The sequence below is a fragment of the Musca vetustissima genome, unplaced genomic scaffold (genome assembly GCF_032173495.1).
Source record: "Musca vetustissima isolate MV318-11 ecotype Yass unplaced genomic scaffold, APGP_CSIRO_Mvet_v1 utg20865, whole genome shotgun sequence".
Lineage (NCBI taxonomy): Eukaryota > Metazoa > Arthropoda > Insecta > Diptera > Muscidae > Musca > Musca vetustissima.
In genome coordinates, this window is record NW_026887999.1 from 46,035 (window position 1) to 70,240 (window position 24,206).

The 24,206-nt window shown below is 37.8% G+C and overlaps 1 protein-coding gene across 1 annotated transcript; it reads left to right on the forward strand.

Annotated features, from left to right (window-relative positions):
• Positions 1 to 936: 936 nt before the first annotated feature.
• LOC133335828 (intraflagellar transport protein 172 homolog) lies at positions 937 to 24,206 on the forward strand. Its single transcript, XM_061544126.1, has 11 exons — positions 937 to 975; positions 1,036 to 1,381; positions 13,296 to 13,582; positions 13,778 to 14,001; positions 16,316 to 16,774; positions 16,834 to 17,194; positions 18,507 to 19,212; positions 19,271 to 21,112; positions 21,177 to 21,478; positions 23,455 to 23,895; positions 23,958 to 24,206. Exons 1-11 carry the CDS (start codon positions 937 to 939, stop codon positions 24,204 to 24,206), a joined length of 5,256 nt encoding a protein of 1,751 aa, XP_061400110.1.

Consider the following 24,206-nt stretch of genomic DNA (forward strand, 5'->3'; position numbering starts at 1 on the left):
TATACATTTAGAAAAGGTACGAATTTCTAAAAATCCTTTTGCACATCTTTCTAACTTCCCATCAGTGACCCACATTCCAAATTTCAGAATTCCAGCTCTTCTCGTTCGAGTACAAAGGGTACCATATTTGGTAAATTTTAGAAGTTATCGCACCCTTATAGTTCGAATTTCCAAAAACCCAGCCTTATCTCACGCCTACACACGCCTTTTATATATTAAGATTTCTAAAAAAACTATTGAATTTAAAAATGTAGTTTGTTTTGAGACTCATAGTGAATTTGACGTTATATATTTCATTATTTAGCGCATTGCACGAAAAATAAAGTTTCATGTTAATTTTATACAATTTGTTTAAAAAAGTTCTAGGAAATTTCATTGAAAAAATTTGCTAATATTTTCTTTTTAATGTTTGTCCTACTTTGACGTCTAATAACCGAATATTTTCAAATGTCTTTGAAATGGGAAATATTGCCACGCCTTTTTGGGTTACCTACCGACGTAAACTTTAAATATCCCGTACGTGTCTTCCATTTTTAACCCATCTAACATATTTCTTTGCAATTTCTCGATAATTGTTTTTTGTGTTGCACAGTGTAATTATCATAGACGTCAACTTGTTGAATTTCAAAAGCACTTGTCGATATTGTTTATTTTGTAGCTTTCGTAAAAAAATCGAATAACGCAAGTGGCTACAAAAATTCAGCAAAGACACAATTGTTGTTTACAAATAATATACCAACAACAACCCTTGGTTTAGTTAATGGAACAGGTGTCACTATCCAGGGTGGTTGGTATTGCCATGGTAACTTAAAAATGACAGTTAGTCAACTTTCTACAGGACAACGGTGTCCTTTCTTACAATTTTCGTCATTCGCATTTCTATCTGGTGAAAAGAAAAGAAAAAAAAATATAAAATAAAAGGAAACATAATAAAACATGCAACTAAAATATCTTAAAACCATACTAGAGGGTCAGGTATGTTATACAATTTTCAATTGATAATAAAAAAAGATTTACAATATATTTCAACTTTAGGACCACATAAATCGCATTGCTGGCCTTGCCTGGTCACCAAATCACAAAAAGTTAGCTGTGGCCACGGCTGATCGCCATATTCTATTGTACGACGACGCCGGTGAACGACGTGATAAATTCTCGACCAAACCTTCTAATCCGGCCAATGGCAAACAATCGTATGTGGTACGTGGACTGGCATTCAGTCCCGATTCGACAAAATTGGCCGTAGGTCAAAGTGACAATATTGTCTATGTCTATAAATTGGGTGAATCGTGGACGGACAAAAAAGTTATTTGCAATAAATTTCCACAATCGGCAGCTGTTACAGCCTTAATATGGTTATCATCGGGGGCCATTATTGCAGGTATGTATGAGAATTTTTAATAATGCACTGACATTGCTATTTCTCCTAGGATGGTTGGTATTACAAATGGGGTATATCGGTTCACGTTTTGGTATAACCCCATATAATGGTAATCAAACCCTAATATTCGGTACTATGGGGATTTTATCCCGTTTTTCAACCTAAATAGCTAAGATCTTCTACGTTTAGTTCTCATTGGGTATAAAATCTTCCTACTGAAAATGATCAATATTTTTCCAGTTTTTAAGGTAGCCCGCATTGGTATTTTGGATTCACTTTGGCTGCTCAGAACAAATTATCAATGCTGGCCCATGTTTCATGGTAGCCCCATATAACGGTAGCACATAATATTTTTATGGGTTTAGGCACATGTTTCTACCTACCGGCCGGCTTAATTCAAACTTTGAACATTGTAATATTTCCTTCAAAAATAGATCAATTTCAATGATGGAGAAAATAAATCCCCTACTTCTGGTAACTCCCCCAACAAATGGTGAAATTTTAGCTGAAAAATTATGTTATAATATCAAGCGAACGTACAAATCGATTTGAACTAAACCAATATCAAGCGAATTGAATGTTCGATTTGATCTAAGCTTTGCAAATTGTAATACTTTTACCAAACCAATATAAAGTCCGAAAATGGGAACCATCGTACCCCTCCATTTGGTACCTCCCAAAAAATGTAATAAAACCTGTGTGTAATTCCGTAGGGAGAATATATATGTCGCAAAAAAATTTTGTCATTCCGTTTGTAGCTCATCGAAATATTCATTCCCGACCCTCTAATATATATATATATATATTCTTGATCAGGGTAAAATTCTAAGACGATCTAGAATTTTACCCTGTTCGTCCGTCTGTTGTAATGGCAATTTCTGAAGGAATTTAGATAGATCGCCAAAATTTTGCATAGAGTCTTTTGTCAGCAGGCTGGTCAAGTTCGAAGATGAGCTCTATCGGTATACGTTTAGGCATAGCTGCCATATAAGGGTAACCCCCAATTTTCGGTATTTTGGGGTCCATGAGCGCATTTGCAACCAAATTCGGTACATGGGGTTATTATGGGGTAAAAATTTTTTCCAATAAAAATTATTTATATAGGCGAACTTTTTCTGGTAGCCCCCATATAACGGTACCTCCTAATTTTCAGTATTTTTGGGGTTTTGATCGTATTTTTTCACCGAATTGGCTGTAATTTAGTATTTTGAGTTTTTAATAGGTACCAAATCTCTTCACAAACAAATTATGAATATAGGTAAATTTTTTCGGATAGCCTCCATTTAAGGGTAACCCCCAATTTTCGGTATTTTGGAGGTCTTTAGCGCGTTTTCCAACCGAATTAGCTGAAAATCGGTAAATTGGGTTCTTATTGGTAACTAAATTTCTCCACAAAAATTATAACAAGTGAAAAAGCGTTAAGTTCGGCCAAGCCGAACTTTGGATACCCTCCACCATAGATATACTGACAGGTGCTTGAAATGAAAATATAGGGAAAATACCAAAAAGTGGACCTATATCGACATATCCATAAACCGGTTATGTAAACCACAATGTAAACTATAAAACAAATTTCAGAAATTTCTAATGGACAATTATACCCTCAGCTTTATGGATAATTAGGGTGTATACACTTTGACACGGTTAAAATGGTTCTAGACCCCATGTTTCTTTGGACCCAATTTGTTCCAGAAAATTTTGATTTCATCCAAACTTTGGCCATCTTATTATTTCTTCCAAACTTAGTTCAAGTTCGAAGATGGGGAATATCGGTCCACTCCTTCTGGTACCTCCCACACAGGGGCTAGGTCTAAATACGGGTAATAGTTCATAAATAGTTCACTATCGAACCTTACGATCTAGTTTTTTTCTCGATTATATGGGATTATATGGGGGGTTATATGGGGACTGCCCCAAAAAGGGGGTGCATGTTAATAATTTTTTGTAGGGAAATTTGTTACCATATACGACTACAAAATACCAAATTTCAGCGTATTCGGTTGAAAAACGTGCTCAAGAACCCCAAAATACCGACGACACTACCAGAAAAAATGGACCTATATTTATAATTTTTGGTGGAGATATTTAGCACCCAATAAGAACCAAATGTACCAAATTTCAGCGCATTCGGCTGAAAAACGCGCTCAAGAACCCGAAAATACCGACATTTGGGGGGTACCCTTATATGGGGGCTGCCAGAAAAAATGGACCTATATTTATAATTTTTATTGGAGAGATTTGCTACCCAATAAGAACTCAAAGTACTAAATTACAGCCAATTCGGTTGAAAACTACGATCAAAACCCCCAAAATACTGAAAATTTGAGGGTATTGTTATATGGGGGCTACCAGAAAAAATGGACCTATATGTACAATTTTTGGTGGAGAGATTGAGTACCCAATAGCAACTCAATATACCAATTTCAGCGAATTCTGTTGAAAAACGCGCTCAAGAACCCCAAAATACGGAAAATTGGGTGGCACCCTTATATGGGAGCTATGCCTAAACGTGGACCGATATATCCCATCTTCGAACTTGACCTGCCTGCAGACTAAAGACGACACTGTGCAAAATTTTGGCGATCTATCTCAACTCGTTTAGACGCTAGAGTGATTACAACAGACAGACGGACATGGCTATATCGTCATAGAATTTTACGCTGATCAAGAATATATATACTTTATAGGGTCGGAAATGATTATTACGATGAGTTACAAACTGAAAAACAAAATTAATATACCCTCCATACTATGGTGGAGGGTATAAAAATGGTTCCCCTTTTTCTGGTAGCCCCCATATTACGGTACACTCTAATTTTCAGTATTTTTGGGGTTTTGGTCGTATTTCTCACCGAATTGGCTGTAATTTATTGCTTTGAGTTGTTTCTGGGTAGCAAATTTCTCCTCTAAAAATTATGAATATATTTCAATTTTTTCGAGTAGACCCCATATAAGGGTAATCATAAATTTTGGGTATTTTGGCGTTTTTGAGCGCCTTTTCCCACCGAATTCGCTGAAATTTGGTTCATTGGGTTCATATTGGGTACTTAATTTCCCCAATAAAACTTATAAATATTGGTCCACTTTTTCTGGTAGCCCCCACATAGCGGTACCCCCAATTTTCATTATTTTGGTGGCTTTGAGCAAATTTTTCGACTAAGATGGCTGTAGCAAAACTCTCCACAAAAAAATACAAATATAGTCCCATTTTTTCGGGTTCTTCAGCGCGATTTTGGTATTTTTAGTCATATATGGTAACAACAATAATATTCGCCCCCTTCTAGGGGTAGTCCCCCTTTTTATTACCCTGCACCATAGTATGGAGAGTAATTAAAATTAGACAACTATTTCAATACATATAATAGTATTGAAATAGTTGTCTAATTTTTTCCGTGTGTTAAGGTTGTCTACTATAGTATGGGGATATTCGTTACTCGAAATTGTCAGTTTTAACCCTACAAAGTATAGAATCAGAGACATAAAAGTATAAAGATAGGGCAATCGATACGTCAACAATTTTATAGACGGCTTTTCCACTGTTATTACGATATCATAACAACAGAGCGAACACTATTAAACGTTTTAAGTGCTATATCGCAAGCTTATAAATTAAAAATATATATTATGTGCAGATCTCTGATTTTATTTACATTTTGTACACACATTTTCGCGTATTGGCGTTTTTTTTATTCTTAACATGCCTCTGTTATGCCTGATACCCCCTGGACATTTTTTCATAACCTATTTTGTCAAAATGCATTTTGACGAGTCTTTATGATTTCTATGTCTTTGATAGAATTCTGAGACGATTTTGCAATCTGTTGTAATTATTCCGCCTTCTAAGGATAACGTGAAAAAACTGGAACCTGACGATGATGAAACATATCGGCCAGCATTTCGGCATTTCCCAATATAATGATACCTCATGAAGGAAAGTATTTATGTATATACAAAACTAAAATATTGAGTTCGAACTTGTAAATCATACAACTTTACACTGTAAATTGCAGTAGTTTGAGGATTTTATAGGCATTTGCCACTCTAACATGCATTATCAATATCGGTCCACGTTTTGCGGCTTTCAGATTTTAGGAAAAATTACCATTAACAAGTGAAAAAGCGTTAAGTTCGGCCAAGCCGAACTTTGGATACCCTCCACCATAGATGTACTGACTGGTACTTGAAATAAAAATATAGGGAAAATACCAAAAAGTGGACCTATATCGACATTTCCACAAACCGGTTATATAAAACACAATGTAAACTATAAAACAAATTTCAGAAATTTTTAATGGACAATTATTCTCTCAGATTTATGTATAATGAGGGCATATACACTTTGACGCGGTTAAAACGGTTCTAGATCCATGTTTCTTTGGATCAAATTTGTTTCAGAAAATTTCGATTTTATCCAAACTTTGGCCATCTTCCAAACTTAGTTCAAGTTCGAAGATGGGGAACATCGGTCCACTCCTTCTGGTACCACCCACACAGGGGCTTTTATCTCGATATCCTTCGCAGGTGAAATGATTACAACAGAGTGTTAGAACCAAACCCAAAACGCGGAAAAAACAGATAATTATATTAATATAAAAATGGGGTTATATGGGGACTACGCCTAAAAGGGGTTGACTATAAATAATTTTTAGTAGGGAGATTTGTTTCCATATACGGCTACAAAATACCAAATTTCAGTGATTTCGGTTGAAAAACGCGCTCAAGAACCTCCAAATGCCGAAATTTGGAGGTACCTTTATATGGGGGCTAACAGAAAAAAATTGACTTATATATTTAATTTTTAGTGGAGTTATATGGGGGCTACCAGAAAAAGTGGACCTATATTTATAATTTTTTGTGGCGATATTTAGTACCCAATAAGAACCCAATGTACCAAATTTCAGCGAATTCGGTTGAAAAACGCGCTCAAGAACCCCAAAATTCCGAAAATTTGGGTGTACCCTTATATGGGAGCTATGTCTAAACGTGGACCGATATATCCCATCTTCCAACTTGACCTGCATGCAGACAAAAGACAATCCTATGCAAAATTTCAGCACCCTATCTCAATTCCTTCGGAAGATAGCGTGATTACAACAGACGGACGGGCATGGCTAGATCGTCATAGAATTTTACCCTGATCAAGAATATATATACTTTATAGGGTCGGAAATGAATATTTCGGTGAGTTACAAACGGAATGACAAAATTAATATACCCTCCATAGTATGGTGGAGGGTATAAAAAGGGGGTTATATGGGGACGACCCCAAAAAGGGGGCGAATATTAAAAAATTTTGGTAGGGAGATTTGTTACCATATACGACTACAAAATATCAAATTGCAGCGAATTCGGTTGAAAAACGAGCTCAAGAACCCCATAATACCGAAAATTGGGGGTAACCTTATATGGGGGCTATCCGAAAAAATGAACCTATATTTATAATTTGTTGTGGAGAGTTTTGGTACCTATTAAGAACTCAGAATACTAATATACCCTCCATACTATGGTGCAGGGTATAAAAATGGCTGAAATTTGTATTTTTGGTTTTTACCGAAATTTGGGAGGTACTGTTATATGGGAGCTATGGCTAAACGTGGGCCGATATATCCCATTTTCGAACTTGACCTGCCTGCAGCCAAAAGACAAACATATGCAAAATTTCGGCACCCTATCTCAATTCCTTCAGAAGATAGCGTGATTTTCAGACTATATATTCATTTTTTCAAGAATATATATACTTTATAGTCGGAAATTAATAAGATACAAACGGAATGACAAAATTAATATACCCTCCATACTATGGTGCAGGGTATAAAAATGGCTGAAATTTGTATTTGGTTTTTCGGTTTATAGAATTGTCGATATAGGTCCACTTTTTGGTATGTTTCCTATATATTCATTTCAAGTACCTTTCAGTATAAAGATACGACAATCTATACTTAAACAATTTCCAACAGAGCGAACAATATTAAACGTTTTAAGTGCTTTATCGCCAGCTTATAAAATACAAACAAACATTATCGCGAATCGGCAGTTTTTTATTCTTAACATGCCTCTTTTATGCCTGTTTCCCCCTGGATATTTTTTCATAAACTATTTTGTCAAAATGCATTTTGTCGAGACTTTATGGTTTCTATGGCTTTGTACCTATAGCGAAGTGTATCCAAAGTTAGGCCCGGCCCAACTTAATGCTTTTTTCACTTTTTTATTGTATTTTGTTTAATTATTTTTTGTTAATTTTTGTAAGATCCAGCCATAAACCAGTAAGGAAAGTGGTAAAGTCGGACGGGGCCGACTATATGATACCCTTCACCACTTTGGGTAAATTCAACAGCTGAATCTTAACAGACGTCGCATTTTTGATTTTCACGAAACTTAACACACATCATTCTAGACTTTATTCAGTACGCTGTACCAAATTTCGTGGAAATCGAAAGGTATACAGAGACTTTGGTACACCATTTTCCTTAAATCGGACGAAAATATATATGGGAGTTATATCTAAATCTGAACCGATTTTCACGAAACTTAGCACACATCATTCTAGACTTAATTCAGTACGCTGTGCCAAATTTCGTGCAAATCGAAAGATATTTAGGGACATTGGTGTACCATTTACCTTAAATCGGACGAACATTTATATGGGAGCTATATATAAATCTGAACCGATTTTTATGAAACTTAGCACACACCATTCTAGGCTTAATTAAGTACGCTGTGCCAAATTTCGTGCAAATCGAAAGATATATAGGGACTTTGGTGCACCATTTACCCTAAATCGGACGAAAATATATATGGGAGCTATATCTAAATCTGAACCGATTTTTCCCAATTTCAATAGGGTTCGTCCTTGGGCCAAATAAGTGACGTATGCAAATGCGACCTGTACTTTGTTTACAATTTAGCATGAACAGACAGACGGACGGACGGACGGTTTAAAAAGTGATTATATGCATATTCTCAAAAGGAACCATGGGTCTATCTTGATTCCTTTTGCCTGTTACAAACATATGCACAAAGACATAATACCCTGTACCACAGTGTGGTGAAGGTATAAAAAACCAAATTACAAAGAATTTATGAAAAAAAAACCAAATTACAAAGAATTTGGTTGAAAAACGCGCTCAAGAACCCCAAAATACCGAAAATTGGGGGGTACCCTTATATAGGGGTTACCCGAATAAATTGACCTATATTTATAATTTATAGTGGAGAGATTTGCTACCTAATAAGGACTCGACTTACTAAATTACAGTCAATTCGGTCGAAAAATACGATCAGAACCCCCAAAATACCAAAAATTTGGGGGTACCGTTATATGGGGACTACCAGAAAAACTGGACTTATATTTATAATTTTTAGTGGAGTAATTTGGTACCCAATAAGAACCCAATGTACAAAATTTCAGAGAATTCAGTTATAAAACGACCTCAAGAACCCCAAAATACCGAAAATTGTGTGTACCCTTATATGGGGACTATCCGAAAAAATTGACCTATATTTATAATTTTTAGTAGGGAAATTTGCTACCCAATAAGAACTGAAAGTACCAAATTTCAGCGAATTCGGTCCAAAAATGCGATCAAAACCCCCAAAATACCGAAAATTGGGGGTACCCTTATATGGGGACTATCCGAAAAAATGGACCTATATTTATAATTTTTAGTAGGGAGATTTGCTACCCAATAAGAACTCAAAGTACCAAATTTCAGCGAATTCAGTTAAAAAACGTGCTAAATAACCTCAAAATACCGAAAATTGAGGGGCTATACCCTTATATGGGAGCTATGCCTAAACGTGGACCGATTTTCTCCAATTTCAATAGGGTTCGTCCTTGGGCCAATTAAGTGACCTGTGCCAAATTTCATCCTAATCGGATCATAAATGCGACCTGTACTTTGTTAACAAAAATACATGGACGGACGGACAGACGGACATTCATAAATCGACTCAGAAAGTGATTCTATGCATATTCTCAAAAGCAACCATGGGTCTATCTTGATTATTTTTGCCTGTTACAAACATATGCACAAAGACATAATACCCTGTACCACAGTGTGGTGAAGGGTATAAAAATACGCCCGCTTACCATCTGTTCGTACACAATTTAATATAGCCTACATATTATACAAAAGTACTGCTAAAAATATTGACCATACGTTGGGTACAATTTAGCATTTTATTAAAAGTTACATATTAATTAAATTCCCAGATTGTGGTATATTAATATTTGATAACACACACTAACATCCTTCCTACTCAATATAAATATATATTCCCAACTTCAGCCACGAACTAAAACAAAAACATATTGATAAATAAATACAGACTAAAGAGCAAATTTCATTAAATATTTGCACATTTGCTGCATCTCTCAAGTGTCGATGATGATGGTGCTACAACTACGTCTTCGGCATTCTGTTTAATAAAATTTTATTATGTGTTTATGACTTTAATTATTCCAATTAATTAAATAATTAAATAAACACCATGCATAATGGGACGTTGAGCAAGCAGAACTCCATGCGAACTTTTCGAAAGGAAAACTGTTATCACATGGATGAATGCCAGTGTTTTAGTTCGTAAATTTCTTTTAAAAGACATACGAGTACATACATACATATATACATACATTAATTAATGAAAGAGTAAGTGTTGATGTGAGCTATGTTGTGCCACAAATTCACTCACACACACACACATACAGAAACACACAGTGTACAGTGAACAGGATATTAATGATGAAAATCTTAATTGCTCTTTAATGAGAAGATACACAATGTTGTTGAGGCTATGGGCTACAAATCTAATTACTCCCATGTTGACATTGTGATTTGAAATGGATGGCAGCTACTACGAAGTTGGAGGATATATTAATTTTGTCATTCCGTTAGTCCCACCTCAAAATATTCATACACTCCACCATGAGTTGGACATTTAAAATACTTAAAATCGGGTAGGATCGTTTTATTTTCTGACAGGAGGCTTTTTATCCTCTAAATAAATAAATAAGGTTATGTAAAATTCAGTCATTGGAGCATTATAGTCAGACGGACCCGACCACACACAATTAACACAAGTCAACAGCTCCTCTGTGGCATTATTTGACACGCTAAATATCATGACAGATATTCGTATTAGTTGACAAATAAAGTTTTCGGTCTAATTCATTATTATATGCGTCCTCCGTGGCCAAAACCTGAACCTCATGGCATCACCGTCCTCTAGTGTGGTAATGGTAATACTAAACAATATCAGAATGCATATGACTCGGTAAATTTTAAGTATGTAGGAGGGAAACGCATACGAGGATTCTGGCCTGGCCTTTTAAGTTGGCTTTGTGTGAGATGTCAATTTATAAAGGAATATCAAAATCAAGCTTTTGACTCGCTAAATGCTTACCTTCATGCCTTTCTCTACGAAAATTTTTCCGATGTTCGAGACATAATTGCGGAGCGACCAGAAATGCAGACAAAAATAAAGTGTTTGTTCCATTTGATCCCCTAAAATAATACCAAAACCAGTAAGGAAAGTAGTAAAGTGGGACGGGGCCGACTATATGATACCCTTTACAACTATGGATATATTAAACAGATGCATCCTAACGGACGTCGCATTTTTTAAGGACCATTAACATGAAATTGGATGAACTAAAATATGTGTTCTTTATCTAAATGTAAACTGACTTAGATGACTCCATAAACATGTCATTCGTTCGTTGCAATGGACAATTTTATGTAAATCGATTTGAAACAAATATATATATATATATATATATATAGCCACAATTTGGCTCCTTGGTGCACCATTCACCTAAAATCGCACGAAAATATATATGGGATATACATCTAAATCTGAACCATTTTCACCAAAACCTGAAACATGTTCCAATCGTTCCAACGTCTTTGGAGCAACATTTACATAAAAACGGATGAAAATATATATGGGACCTACATCTAAATCTGAACCGATTTCACCAAAACTTGACTTGACCTATACAAAATTCAGTAGGTTGTGCAACATTTTTTTGTCAATCGACCTAATTGTATCTCTTTGGTGCACTATTTACTAAAAATCGGACGAAAGTATGTATGGGAGGTATATGTAAATCTGAACCGATTTTCAGGAAACTTAACACACATCGTTCTAGATACAAATCAGTACGCTATGCCATATTTCGTGCAAATCGAAAGAAATATAGCGGCTTTGGTGCAGCATTTACAGTAAATCAGACGAAAATATATATGGGAGCTATATCTATGTCTGAACCGATTTTCCCAATTTCAATAAGGTTCGTCGTTGGGCCAAATAAGTGAGCTGTGCCGAATTCCATCCAAATCGGGTCATAAATACGACCTGTACTTTGTTTACATGAATACATGGACAGACGGACGGTCGGACATATCTATATCGTTTCCTTTTGCCTGTTACAAACATATGCACAAAGACATAATACTCTGTACCACTGTGTTGTAAAGTTATAAACAGTTGTGGTTGTTGTATCACCCCTATTGCTTTTACACAATAGGCTGCTTTTACACGTTGGCCGAGTGTGACTCGGGTCGTTTCGGATCGAATCTTCACTGGTCAGAATCCATCTTATATGTAAAAATTTGCTTCATTTAAAAATAAAATGGACTGACACACATGACTATGACGACTCAGATAGTGACGATCGGTATTCTAAAAGGTGGGTCTTTGGGACGACATAATACGTTGACAACATAGTTGTGTAGGGTATAACATAATAAATTTTGGCGTGAAGCTTTTTCCTCACCAATAGCCAAATTTTTGGCTTTTGAATTGGAAAATGGATCTGAAGGGGGAAAAATATTCCTTGATATTCCTTTCTAAATTGACATTTCATAAAAAGCCAACTTAACAGGCCAGGCCTGAATCCTCGTATGTGTTTCCCCCTTGAGACTATCAGAATACTTCAAATGGAATAGGATTAGATTTTATGTTAAACTCCTTTATTTATTTTGGGTTAGAAAAGGAGCCAGCGAACCTTAACATACCGAAGATGTGGTATTGCATTATATGGCAGTGTTGTCAAAACGTTAATTGAACGTGGATTTAAAATTTTCGGGCCAAGAACACATAATGGAACATTACAATATCTTCGGTTAGAAAATGGACCTAGGGACCATCAAAGTACATAAAATGGGGCGGGAACATTTTAATTAAGTCTTCATAAAACATGGCCCTATATTTAAAATGTTCTGCTAAAAATTTTTTCTCACCAAGAATTCGGAACCATTAAAATACAAAAAAATCCGGAGCCTATGTCAAAACATAAACCTATATTGAAAATATTCAGCAAAGGAGTTTTTTTATAAAAATCTTGGAATGCCAAATTATGAAAATGGATCTGGTATGAAAAAAAAATCAATGAAGAAGTTTTTTTTCCTTAGATTATTTAAAAAAGGAGCTGGTCAAAATTGATTAGCAAAATTAGACACCAAAATGCTAATTAAGGGGGAAACACATAAGAGGACTTCAGGATTAGCATGTTAAGTTGGCTTGTTTTATTATAAAAGAGTAAAGAAGAACGGTGTTCAAATTTGACTCTGATATTCCTTTAAATGTAAATTGACATTTCATTTAAAACGGGGTTATAGCAGGATGGAGAATATTTTTGTTCTTCCTTCTAAAACGACATTTAGTGGGAAAAATTGGTACACACTTGGAATAATATCGGGTTTAACCCTATAATGAGTTTTGTTATTTTTAAGATTTTCGGCGTTTAGGCTGATTTTCGAGTTTTGGTCTATTTTGAGACGACAATGGCGACAATTTTTATAGAATATTCTGACCTTCTATATCCCCCTTTTAAATGAGTTTTCAAGCCGAAATATAACACCATTGCTTACTTTTCACTCCTTCTAATCCACTTCATCTATCCCAAACCTAGGTCTTGACGATGGCAAAGTTCGTGCATTGCACTGTAAAACGAATAAATCACAAAGTCTGTACGGAGCCGACAGTATCTGTATATCATTAGCGCCGAATACAAGAGGAACGGCTTTTTTATCCGGCCACAATGATGGCACCATTATTCGATTCTTTTTGGTGGATGACAGCAATGAACCGTCGGGACGCATAATTCAACATCCTGTGCCACCATTTGCATTGGCCTGGCCTCAGGGTGGATTTTGTGTGGGTGGATGTGATCAACGTATTGTTTTCTATGATACAATGGTATGTATCTATGTAATGGCAGACGAGAAGAGGAGGATGTGTCACTTGCAAATTGATTAGCAATCAGAGGATGACACTCCTTCAAGATGGTCATAAACAAGTAATAAAATCGTATATTATTTATTTTTATGAGTGTGTATGAATGTATGTATGTGTTTTTAATAAACTAATATATTTTGTAACAAAACACTTTAGGGACGTCAGGTTCGTACATTTGATTACTCGCGCACCGAAGGCGAACGTGAATTTACGGTGGCTGCCTGCAGTCCCAACGGCCAAGCGGTGGCCTTTGGCAGTTTCGATCGCATACGCATATTTACATGGAGTCCTCGACTGTCGGCATGGAGTGAAAGTGCCACAAAAGACATCAATTTCTTTTATACCGTTACCTGTTTACTATGGCGACGTGATGGTGCAAGGTATGTAGCATTGTATTGTTAAGTAAATATTTGTTAGCATATTACGAAGTTCTAAATTGTATCGATGAGATTGATATACAGCATAATTTTACAAAATATTAGAATTTATATGTTAAAAGAGAATTTTAAAAACTGAACTGGGTTTACAAAATATTAGGTTGTTGCGTATGAAATGTCGGATTCTTAAGTGATTGCATAAAAAACCGTCCTATTTTTAAGTACGAGGTCAGTTCGGAAAGTACTTAGCCTAACACAAAAAGCGCGGTATAAACAGGAAAACCCGAAAAAAGTTATCTGTTATGAACACATGTTAAATTTAGTTTCGATCTGCTAACTCCTTCATATAGAAACAGGTGTTCAAAAATGACGCATCCCCAATTTTTTACAATGGAAAAATTAGAAATACATGCTTTCATTGTAAACCAGTAAGGGAAGTAGTAAATTTGGACGGGGCCGACTATATGATACCCTTCACCACTATATTAACATGAAATTGGATGAAATAAAATATGTGATCCATAAACCGTTTGATACAATTTACTTCAAACAAAATCGGCTATATTTGCGATTCTACATATATATGAAAGCTATATTTAAATATAAAACCGAACATATATATGAAAGCTATATTTAAATATGAACCGATTTCAACGAAACTTGTCACAGGTTAGGTTGTACTAATTTCAGTACGTTTTGTTCCTATCAGCCATATATTGATTAAATCGAACCAAAATATATAATGGAGCTATATCTATATCTTGACCGATTTTCACGAAACTTGATAGACATCACTCTAGGTTCAATTCAGTACGTTATGCCACATTTCGTGCAAATCGAAGGGTATATAGGGACTTTGGTGCACCATTTACATGAAATCGGACGAAACTATATATGGAAGCTATATCTAAAACTGGACCGATTTTCACGAAACATGGCAGACATCACTCTAGGCTCAATTCAGTACGTTATGCCAAATTTCGTGCAAATCGAAAGATATATAGGGTCTTTGGTGCACCATTAACTTAAATCGGTCGAAAAATATATATGGGAGTTATATCTAAATCTGAACCGATTTTTCCCAATTTCAATAGGGTTCGTCCTTGGGCCAAACAAATGAGCTGTACCAAATTTCATCCAAATCGGATTATAAATGCGACCTGTACTTTGTTTACAATTTAACACCAACAGACGGACAAACGGGCCGACGGAAGTGATTCTATGCATATTCTCAAAAGGAACTATGGGTCTATCTCGTTTCCTTTTGCCTGTTACAAACAGGTGCACAAAGACATAATACCCTGTACCACAGTGTGTTGAAGGGTATAAAAATTGCGGATGCGTCTTTTTTGAACACCTGTTCAAAAAGAAGTTGCCACCTGTATATGAAGAAGTTGCCAGATCGAAACTAACGTTAACATGTGTTCATAACAGAGATGGAAGTTTCCAAAACACAACTTTTTTATGTTTTTCCTGTATATACAGAATGCGTTCTCCGAACTGCCCTCATATTGTTAAGGTCATATCGCTCATTTGCTGCAAGACAGGCATAACTCAAAAATAACTCAATGATACACGATTGTTCGCTATAATAGGCCTCACGTTGTGTAAAAAATTCATATGGATATCTATTACACACTCTGATTGAGACACTATAGAATTTCCTCTGTTCTATGTAATGTCTATGTAAATTGAAAACTTAAAAGGCATTTCTGCAAACTCGTCTTTTTTTTGAGTTATGTCTGTCTTTCAGCAACTGAACGATATGTTCAGTTCCTTATGGAATCGGGGTCATTTCGGGTTTTCAAATGACAAAAAACTACTTCGGAACAAATTCTCCATGAAATTCCATGTTTTGATATAACTCCCACTATAAATTTCCTGCCGAAGAGGGTGCAATTTAGCATTTGAATTAAAATTGGCTCTATGCCTCTCCAGATGAAATATATCCGAAGCCCCGCTAACATTCTAATAGCCAACTTCGATTTCAACATCAATACATGAGGATACGACAAAATATAAGGAAGCATAGTTCCTAGACAACGATAGATGACAGCCTTGATCTGAGACAGGCTGCAGCAGACCAATCATCTACATACCTAAAATAAAAACAATAAGCTGATTACCGAAACTTACAGAAGGACTAATCGAATAAGATGGCGATGCTTTGTAGAAGCCCTCTGCTCCCATGCGGAGTAACAAAAGAAAAAAATGTTCCATGGTTAGACATATCTTCCACCAACAAATTTAAACAAATTTAAATCCATTATTTCTAACAAATTTTAAGTTAATTATTTTTCCTTTCAAATTATTACAGATTAGCCATGTCCAGCGTTACCGGCGCCGTAATCGTATTTGAATCGGTTCTTAAACGTACCATTTGGCAGGATAAATTTGAGCTGATTTTTGTTGCACCAAGTCAATTGCTGGTACGTTCCCTACAAGAACCTGACGAACAAATGACTATCGAATCTCAATTGGGCCTGGAAATCGATGACGTCCGCATAATGGGAAAAGATAATTTTCTAGTGGCACGCACCGAAGAATCACTTATACTCTGTGATCTGACACGTAATCTGGTCAGTGAAGTGCCATGGTCGGCATCGGGACGCCATGAACGTTTCTATTTTGAAAATCCCACAGTTTGTCTAATATTCAATGTGGGCGAACTGAGTCTTGTCGAATATGGTGAACAACAAATTTTGGGTTCGGTGCGCACCGAATTTGTTAATCCGCATGTGATCTCGGTGCGCCTAAATGAACGTGGCAATACAAGGTAGGACATTATGAACTTTATTATAATTAAATAATTGTAAAAATATTTATTTATTCTAGGAACAACAAAAAGTTGGCCTTCCTTTTGGATGCCAAGACAATCTGTGTCGTGGACTTAATTAGCCAAATGGTTATTGGCCAGGTAAATCATGAAACAAAAATCGATTGGATAGAATTGAGTGAAACTGCCCATAAGCTTCTCTTTCGTGACAAGAAAATGCGTCTCATACTAATCGATATTTATACGGGCAAAAAGCAGACACTCCTCAACAATATTTCTTTCGTACAATGGGTACCGCAAAGCGATGTCGTTGTTGCTCAAAGCAATAATAATCTGGCCATTTGGTATAACATTGATTTGCCAGAACATTTGACCTTGATGGCCATACGTGGTGAAGTTGTGGAAGTCATACGTGAGGGGGTGAGTATTGCATTTGTGGAATTTTAAATAATTTTATTTCTCAAGGAATAAGGGATAAGGGTAAATTAAATTTAAACAATTTCTCACAAGGATCTTCTTAGATAAATGGGCGGATTTTTAAATATGTATATATTTGTTCAAAGACCTGCTAAGCCATAAGCGCGGATTTTTACAAATATTGTTCTCAAAGACCTGCAGTGTCCCAGAATAAATGGTACTGCTCATGGCTCATTCGACGCCGAGTGTGAATTTGGTCTGGCAAGAGGTAGCCTAATTTTTAAGTTGTTAACTCAGACCATAGTAGCATATGTTGACCAACAATATTCTCCTCCGCATTTCAAAGCTGATGTTATTATATTTGTTTATGATGGTACAGAGGTATATAAAATCGTTCACTACTTCGCAGCTGTAGTTTTCAACTTCCGCAGTTGGTCCGAGTCTACTTGACATCTTGCGCGTTAATTCCTTTCGCCAGTCCCAATTTGGCAGACTACTTTTCAATTCGTTCAAAGGTTGCTGTTGCCGCTTGCAATTTTCATTTGTTTCCAGCAGGATATTAGAAAGGTCACACGACAAACTGCCACCTTTTCTCAATCCATATTCGACATTGAAGGGCTCCGAGAGGTCCTTCCCGACTTTAACTGCTGACCTTGTACCAGTTAAGGTTATCCTGCAAAACCGTATTAATTTTGCAATAAAGCCGAACGAAGACATGACTTTAAACACATCTGAGCGAATTGGGCCGTCGAATGCTGCTTTATAGTCAACGAATAGCTGGAATGTATCAATGTGTTTTCCTTTCAAGGATCTGGTGCAGTGTGAAAATTTGGTCTATAGTGGATTTGACAGGTTTGAAGCCAATAATATCATGGACCATTGGCTTCAGTCACTCACAGAGCACGCTGGCTAGCACTTTATCGACTAGTTTTCGTTTTTAGTTTTCACGAGACATAGGATGCTGGGGTTCCAATCATTGGACATGCATTATCCAAGCCAAATTGACCACCAGTCTTTAATAGTTCGGCTGCTTTATTATTCTTCAACCGATTAATTCCTACTCTGATACCATCTTGTCTAGATGCTTTACAATCTATACTGCCATCTCTCATTGGTTCTGGGGTATCTACTTCGCCGTTACTATTTAATACCAGAGCTTTACATAACACTCCTTCGAGATCCTCAACACGCTGTCTGTATCTGTCACTAGGTTTCTCTTCTTCATCTCTACAGCTGGAAGTGCCTGCATCAAAGAACTCGGCCGAACTTATCGCTTTTTAACAAATAAAACGTTTCATTTTTTCGTTTAAAACAGGGCCGTACCATAGTAGTTTCGCACGAAGGACCCACCGAGCACACCTATCAATTAGACGAAGGCTTAGTGGAATTTGGCACCGCAGTTAATGACAGCGATTTTGGACGAGCCGTTCACTTCCTCGAAACATTGGGCGATAAACCGGCAGCCAAAGCTATGTGGCATAATTTGGCCATAATCTCAATGGAAGATGGTAACCTGCGTGTGGCTCAACGTTGTTACGCAGCTCTGGGTAACGTCTCAAAAGCGTATTATTTAAACGAAATGATAGAAGAGGCGGATAAATTCGAAGAATCCACCGGATCTCCAGGTATACAATGTCCGGAAGTTCGAGCAAAATTGGCGCTACTTTCATCGGATCTAAGGACAGCGGAGCGAATATATTTGGAACAGGGCGATATGGAAGCTGCCTTGGAAATGTACAAGAAATTAAGAATGTGGGATGAGGCAGTGAGCTTAGCCGAACGGCGAGGCTACCTGGGTCTGGCACAACTCAAGGAAAATCAAATGTCGTTTCTTTTGACAACGGGCCAAGAGGAGAAAGCCGGCCAGGTATTGGAAGAACAGGGCGAAGTAGAAAAGGCCATGACATTGTTTTTGAAGGCCAATAAACCGGCTAGGGCTGCCAGATTGGCCCTGAAAACTCCCCATTTAATGGATGATCATTCGCTGATGATGAAAGTCACGGAGGGTTTAGTTAATTCGGGTAAGTACGTGGGCATTCCACTTCTGCACTCCTACCTAAAATTTATCATTTACAATAGAACTTTTCGAAATGGCTGGTGACATTGCCTACCGCCTGTCACGCCCAGAGGCCGCCCTAACTTTATACCGTAAAGGTGGGGCTTTTGCTCGTGCTTTAGATTTGGCGCGTCAGTTGGCGCCCGATGAAGTTACCTCCTTGGAAGAAGAATGGGGTGATTGGCTGGTATCACGCAAACAACTCGATGCCTCCATAAACCATTACATTGAAGCTGGTGCCACACAAAAGGCCTTGGAAGCAGCTGTCGGTGCCAAACAGTGGCGTAAAGCTGTGCAAATAGCCAAGGTTCTAGATGAACCGGAGGAGATTCAACGTTACGCATTGGATTTATCAAAACATTTAGCATTTGCCGGGGATATTGATGGCGCCGAGGATCTTTTGGTTCGTGCCAACTTATTCAAAGAAGCTATTGAGCTACTGAATCGTCACGGCAAATGGGAAAGGGCCTACGCAATTGGCGAAAAATACCTTAAAGCCGAGGAGATGCGTGATCTTTTCGTTAACTTAGCTGGCGGTCTAGAGGAACAGGGCAAATATCGAGATGCTGAAAAGGTCCTTTTAGCAGTCAATGAACCAGATCTGGCCATAGCTATGTATAAGCGTCGCGAACTATACGATTCCATGATACGTCTGGTAGAACGTTATCACAAAGATCTGCTTGAGAGTACCCATCAACATCTAGGTCGCACTTTGGAATCGAAGGGTAAATTTAAGAATGCCGAAGTTCATTATCTGGCCGCAGGAGATTGGAAATCGGTGGTCCACATGTATTGTACAGCTGGCCGCTGGGAAGATGGCTATCGGGTAGCCAAACAAAAGGGGACGGATGGGGCCAGTAATCAAGTAGCTTATATGTGGGCCAAATCAATGCCTGTAGAAAGTGCGGTACGCCTTCTCAACAAGTTGGCTTTATTGGACACTGCAGTTGGCTTCGCCTGCGATTCGGGTCAATTTGATTTTGCCATGGATCTTTGTCGTTTTGCGGGTAAATCTACCGATGAAGTCCATCTCAAAATAGCAATGTCCCTGGAAGATGAGGGTAAATTTGAATTAGCCGAGGCTGAGTTCATTAAAGCCAATAAACCCAGGGAGGCAATACTAATGTACACCCATGCTGGTGATTGGTCTGCGGCACTAAATGTGGCAGAGAACCATTTACCCGAAGCAGTGACAGAAATTCTTATCAGCCAAGCCAATGCAGCTTTGGAAACTCGAAATTTTTCTGACTATGAAGATCTTATGCTCCGAGCTCATCGTCCGGATCTTATTATAGAGTGCTATAAAAATGAGGGAATGTTTGACGAAGCCATTCGCATTGCAGAAGATCACTTGCCGAATGCGTTGAACGACTTGCGACGTCTGGAAGCTCAGGAATTACGTCGTAATGGTGGCAGCAGCAGTTCAGGTGGCGCCCAAGCAAATGATTCGCGTGCCTATCTTCAAAGGGCAGCTGAGTTTGCCAAAAAAGAAGATTTTCGTAAAGCTGCAGAATGTCTTATGCTAATCGACAATACAAATGCCGAAGACGCAACGACGGTGGAAAGAGCATTGCTGCGGGCGGCCGAGATATGCAATCAATTTTTGGAAGGAAAGGATGCCATAGATATTGCTAATCAATTGGGTCCACGTCTATTGCAAATCAAACAAATCGGTCCGGCAGCTCAGTTATATTTGGCTGCGGAAATGCCCAAAGAGGCCGTAGATGTTTTCATTAAAGCAGAACAATGGTCGAAGGCTAGACGTTTAGCAAAGGAACTGGATCCGGAGTTGATGGCTTATGTCGAGCATCAACAGAAAACTCGTCTCAAAAGTGAGGGTAATGTGGAACAATTGGCAGATATAGGTATGCGTATCGTATCAAACCCCTGTTTATGCTAACTAAGTGGTTTTTATTTGGTTCTTTCTAGATATTATTAGTGCCTTAGATATGCTGGCTGAACAAGGCCAGTGGCAGAGATGTTTGGATAAAGCCAAACAAATAAGCTCAGCAGTACTGCATAAATATGTCGCACTCTATGCTGCCCAGCTTATTCGAGAGGGTGATAGTGTTTCTGCTCTTGATCTGTATATGAATTATGGTGCTCCTCCATTGGAAGCAAATTTTAATATTTACACTAGAATTGCCCTGGATTGTTTTGCACTACGTGAAGAGTCATGTTCAGATGGTGTCTGGAGAAAATTGCGAGATTTTCTTTATCGTCTATTGCAGGTGAGTAGTGGGCGAAAGTTGGGTAACAAAATTATATAGGAAATAAGGACTAAAGCCCAAACGATATATAGGTGGAATTATTGGAATACATATAAATGAAATTAAAAATAGTTACCACGTATACAAATAACTAGAGCCAGTGGGCGGAGCAGTATAGTCCAGCGGGGCCGAGCCTACGATACCCAACACAACTACCACGGAACTCTATTGTTCTATTGGACCAATTGTCGATGCAATAACTGCTTGGGTGTTATAGGAGCAGCCATCCAAACCGCTATCTAATGGATAGGCACCCACCACGCAGGCATGTCAGGAAGGATCTCCATGATCTGGAGAGATAGGTCCAGAGGTACAAAAGGGAGCCTCTAGATCAACAGGCCTATCAAGCAGGATTAATAGTATTCACACGGACGCAGTTGAGGAAGCAGTTCAAGAATATCGTGCGAATACCATCCTCGGAGACCATCCGCCTTTGATAGCTGCAGAAGAGCAGCAGCTGCCTCGACAAACTAGAGTGGTCTTGGCACAACTGAGATCTGGATGGTGTAGCCGCCTCAATTCATATTGGGCACGAATTGATGGAGGGGTCGACAATGTCTGCCCGGCATGTGGTAACGGACCACATGACACGCTATATCTGTTCAACTGCCCAGCCAAACCCACTCACCTAACCCCATCTTCAACCAATACAGGTCGCAGCCTTCCTGAACTTGGAGTTAGAGGCAGAACCAGGATAAAGAAAATAGAAAAATACACAGCAGTACAAGCTGCTACAACAACAACCACGGAACTCTAACTTTCTGCGGATTTTTATTCCGAGCCTGGGCAATATTTCGTGATAGTTGCACCCTCTTGCACGATTAGAGGTCAACAGCACCTCTTCCTTACACTGACATATTTTCCTACTAATTAGTCGTCCATATTCCCTTCACCGTGGGGCTATAGATCAACTCGAAAAAAACACAAAAAATAAGTTTTCGGTCCCCGTCATCCCAAAATTATTATCTGATCATCACCGAAAATTATAGGCGTTGTCCTTGCCCATAACAGGAAATATAGCGATATAGTGTGGAAGAGAGTTGCAAAATAAATATATACGCTGTAAATATAAGTGTAACTCCCACATACAAATTTTGTATATATTATTTTTCACATAAATATATACGCTATAGAATACAAATTTTGTTATTGTTCACATAAAAGTCAGGTTTATCAATATATGCATGCTTATTTTTTGACCCGATACCCTTCTTCATGTAAATCTGACCCGATGCAAAATGTTGTGTAAATTGGAATAAATATAGGGACTTTTGTGCACCATTTACGTAAAATCGGACTAGAATATATATTTGAGCTATATCTTAATCTGAGCCGATTTAAACAGAACTCCACATACATCAATCTGTACTTAATTCGGTACGCTGCGCACCACTTACATAAAATCGAACGAAAATATATACCTTTATCTAAATCTTAACCGATTTTCTCCAATTTTAATAGGGTCCATTCTTGGGCCAAATAAGTGAGTTGTGCCATATTCCATCCAAAGAGGATCATAAATTTGACCTGTACTTTGTTTACAATTTTATATCAACAGACAAGTGGACGGACATGCATAAAACGACTTAGAAAGCGGGGCCTGTGCCATAACCTTCATAAACTTTCAAAATATTAAAACTGGGACGGGTCCTTTATATGGGGGCTATGTTATAAAGTGGACCCATATCGATAATTTTTTGCAACTATGTTTTCAACCTGCAGGAACCCTGAATGTCAAATTACTGCCAATTCGATGGAGTAATACGACCATGACCAAAAATGGGTTAATACTGGTCTACATGTCGCATATATGCTTTCTGGAGTCTGGGTGGACGAATATTTCGTTTGAAAATTTTATATTCAAAATACCTAAAATCCGAAGACAACTTTAACCAAATATTTGCATAATATCGGTATTAATTATCTCTTCATTACAGGCTCTAAAATCATCAGATTATTCGCAGGCTTCAATATCGGAAAATATAGAAAAATATCTACTTATTGCGCATTATTACTGCGCACGCAGTGCCTGCCGTCATGTACAGGCACTACAGCCCATAGCACTGCGAATATCCATTGCCCTGTTACGTTACACCGATATCATTCCCGTAGATAAGGCATTCTATGAAGCGGGAATGGATTTACGCAATGCAGGACGTGAGGCGGAGGCCTTTATTATACTTAATCACTATTTGGATGTTTGTGAGGCCATTGAAGATGGTACGGGCAATTTAGTGGATCACAGCGATTTGGCTGCAACCGATTTTCCCAGTTCGGTGCCAATACCCGAAGAAATTCATTTGAAAAATGATCCTGATCTTCACGAAGAAGTCAGAGAATGGGTATTGGCGGTAAGTATGGATCAACAGGTGGATCAGGTAAGATCATGTCCTCAATGGGAAGATATTGAAGACTTTTTAATGGTAATGATAATTTTCAGGTATTGCCCATTGATGATCGTGGTCTATATGAATCGAGTTTGGGTGCGGATGATGTAGCCTGCATTCTTAGTGGCTATCCCGTTCGAGGTCGACAGCCGGTTACTTTTCAGTCATCAACACGTCAGGCAAATCGTGATGTATGGAGTAAATTCGCCGTAGCCATGAAATTGTCGGCCACAAGTGAAATCAGTGATGTTATTGCCTTTACCGAAAAATGGAATGGCATGGCTAATTTTGTAATGCACTAA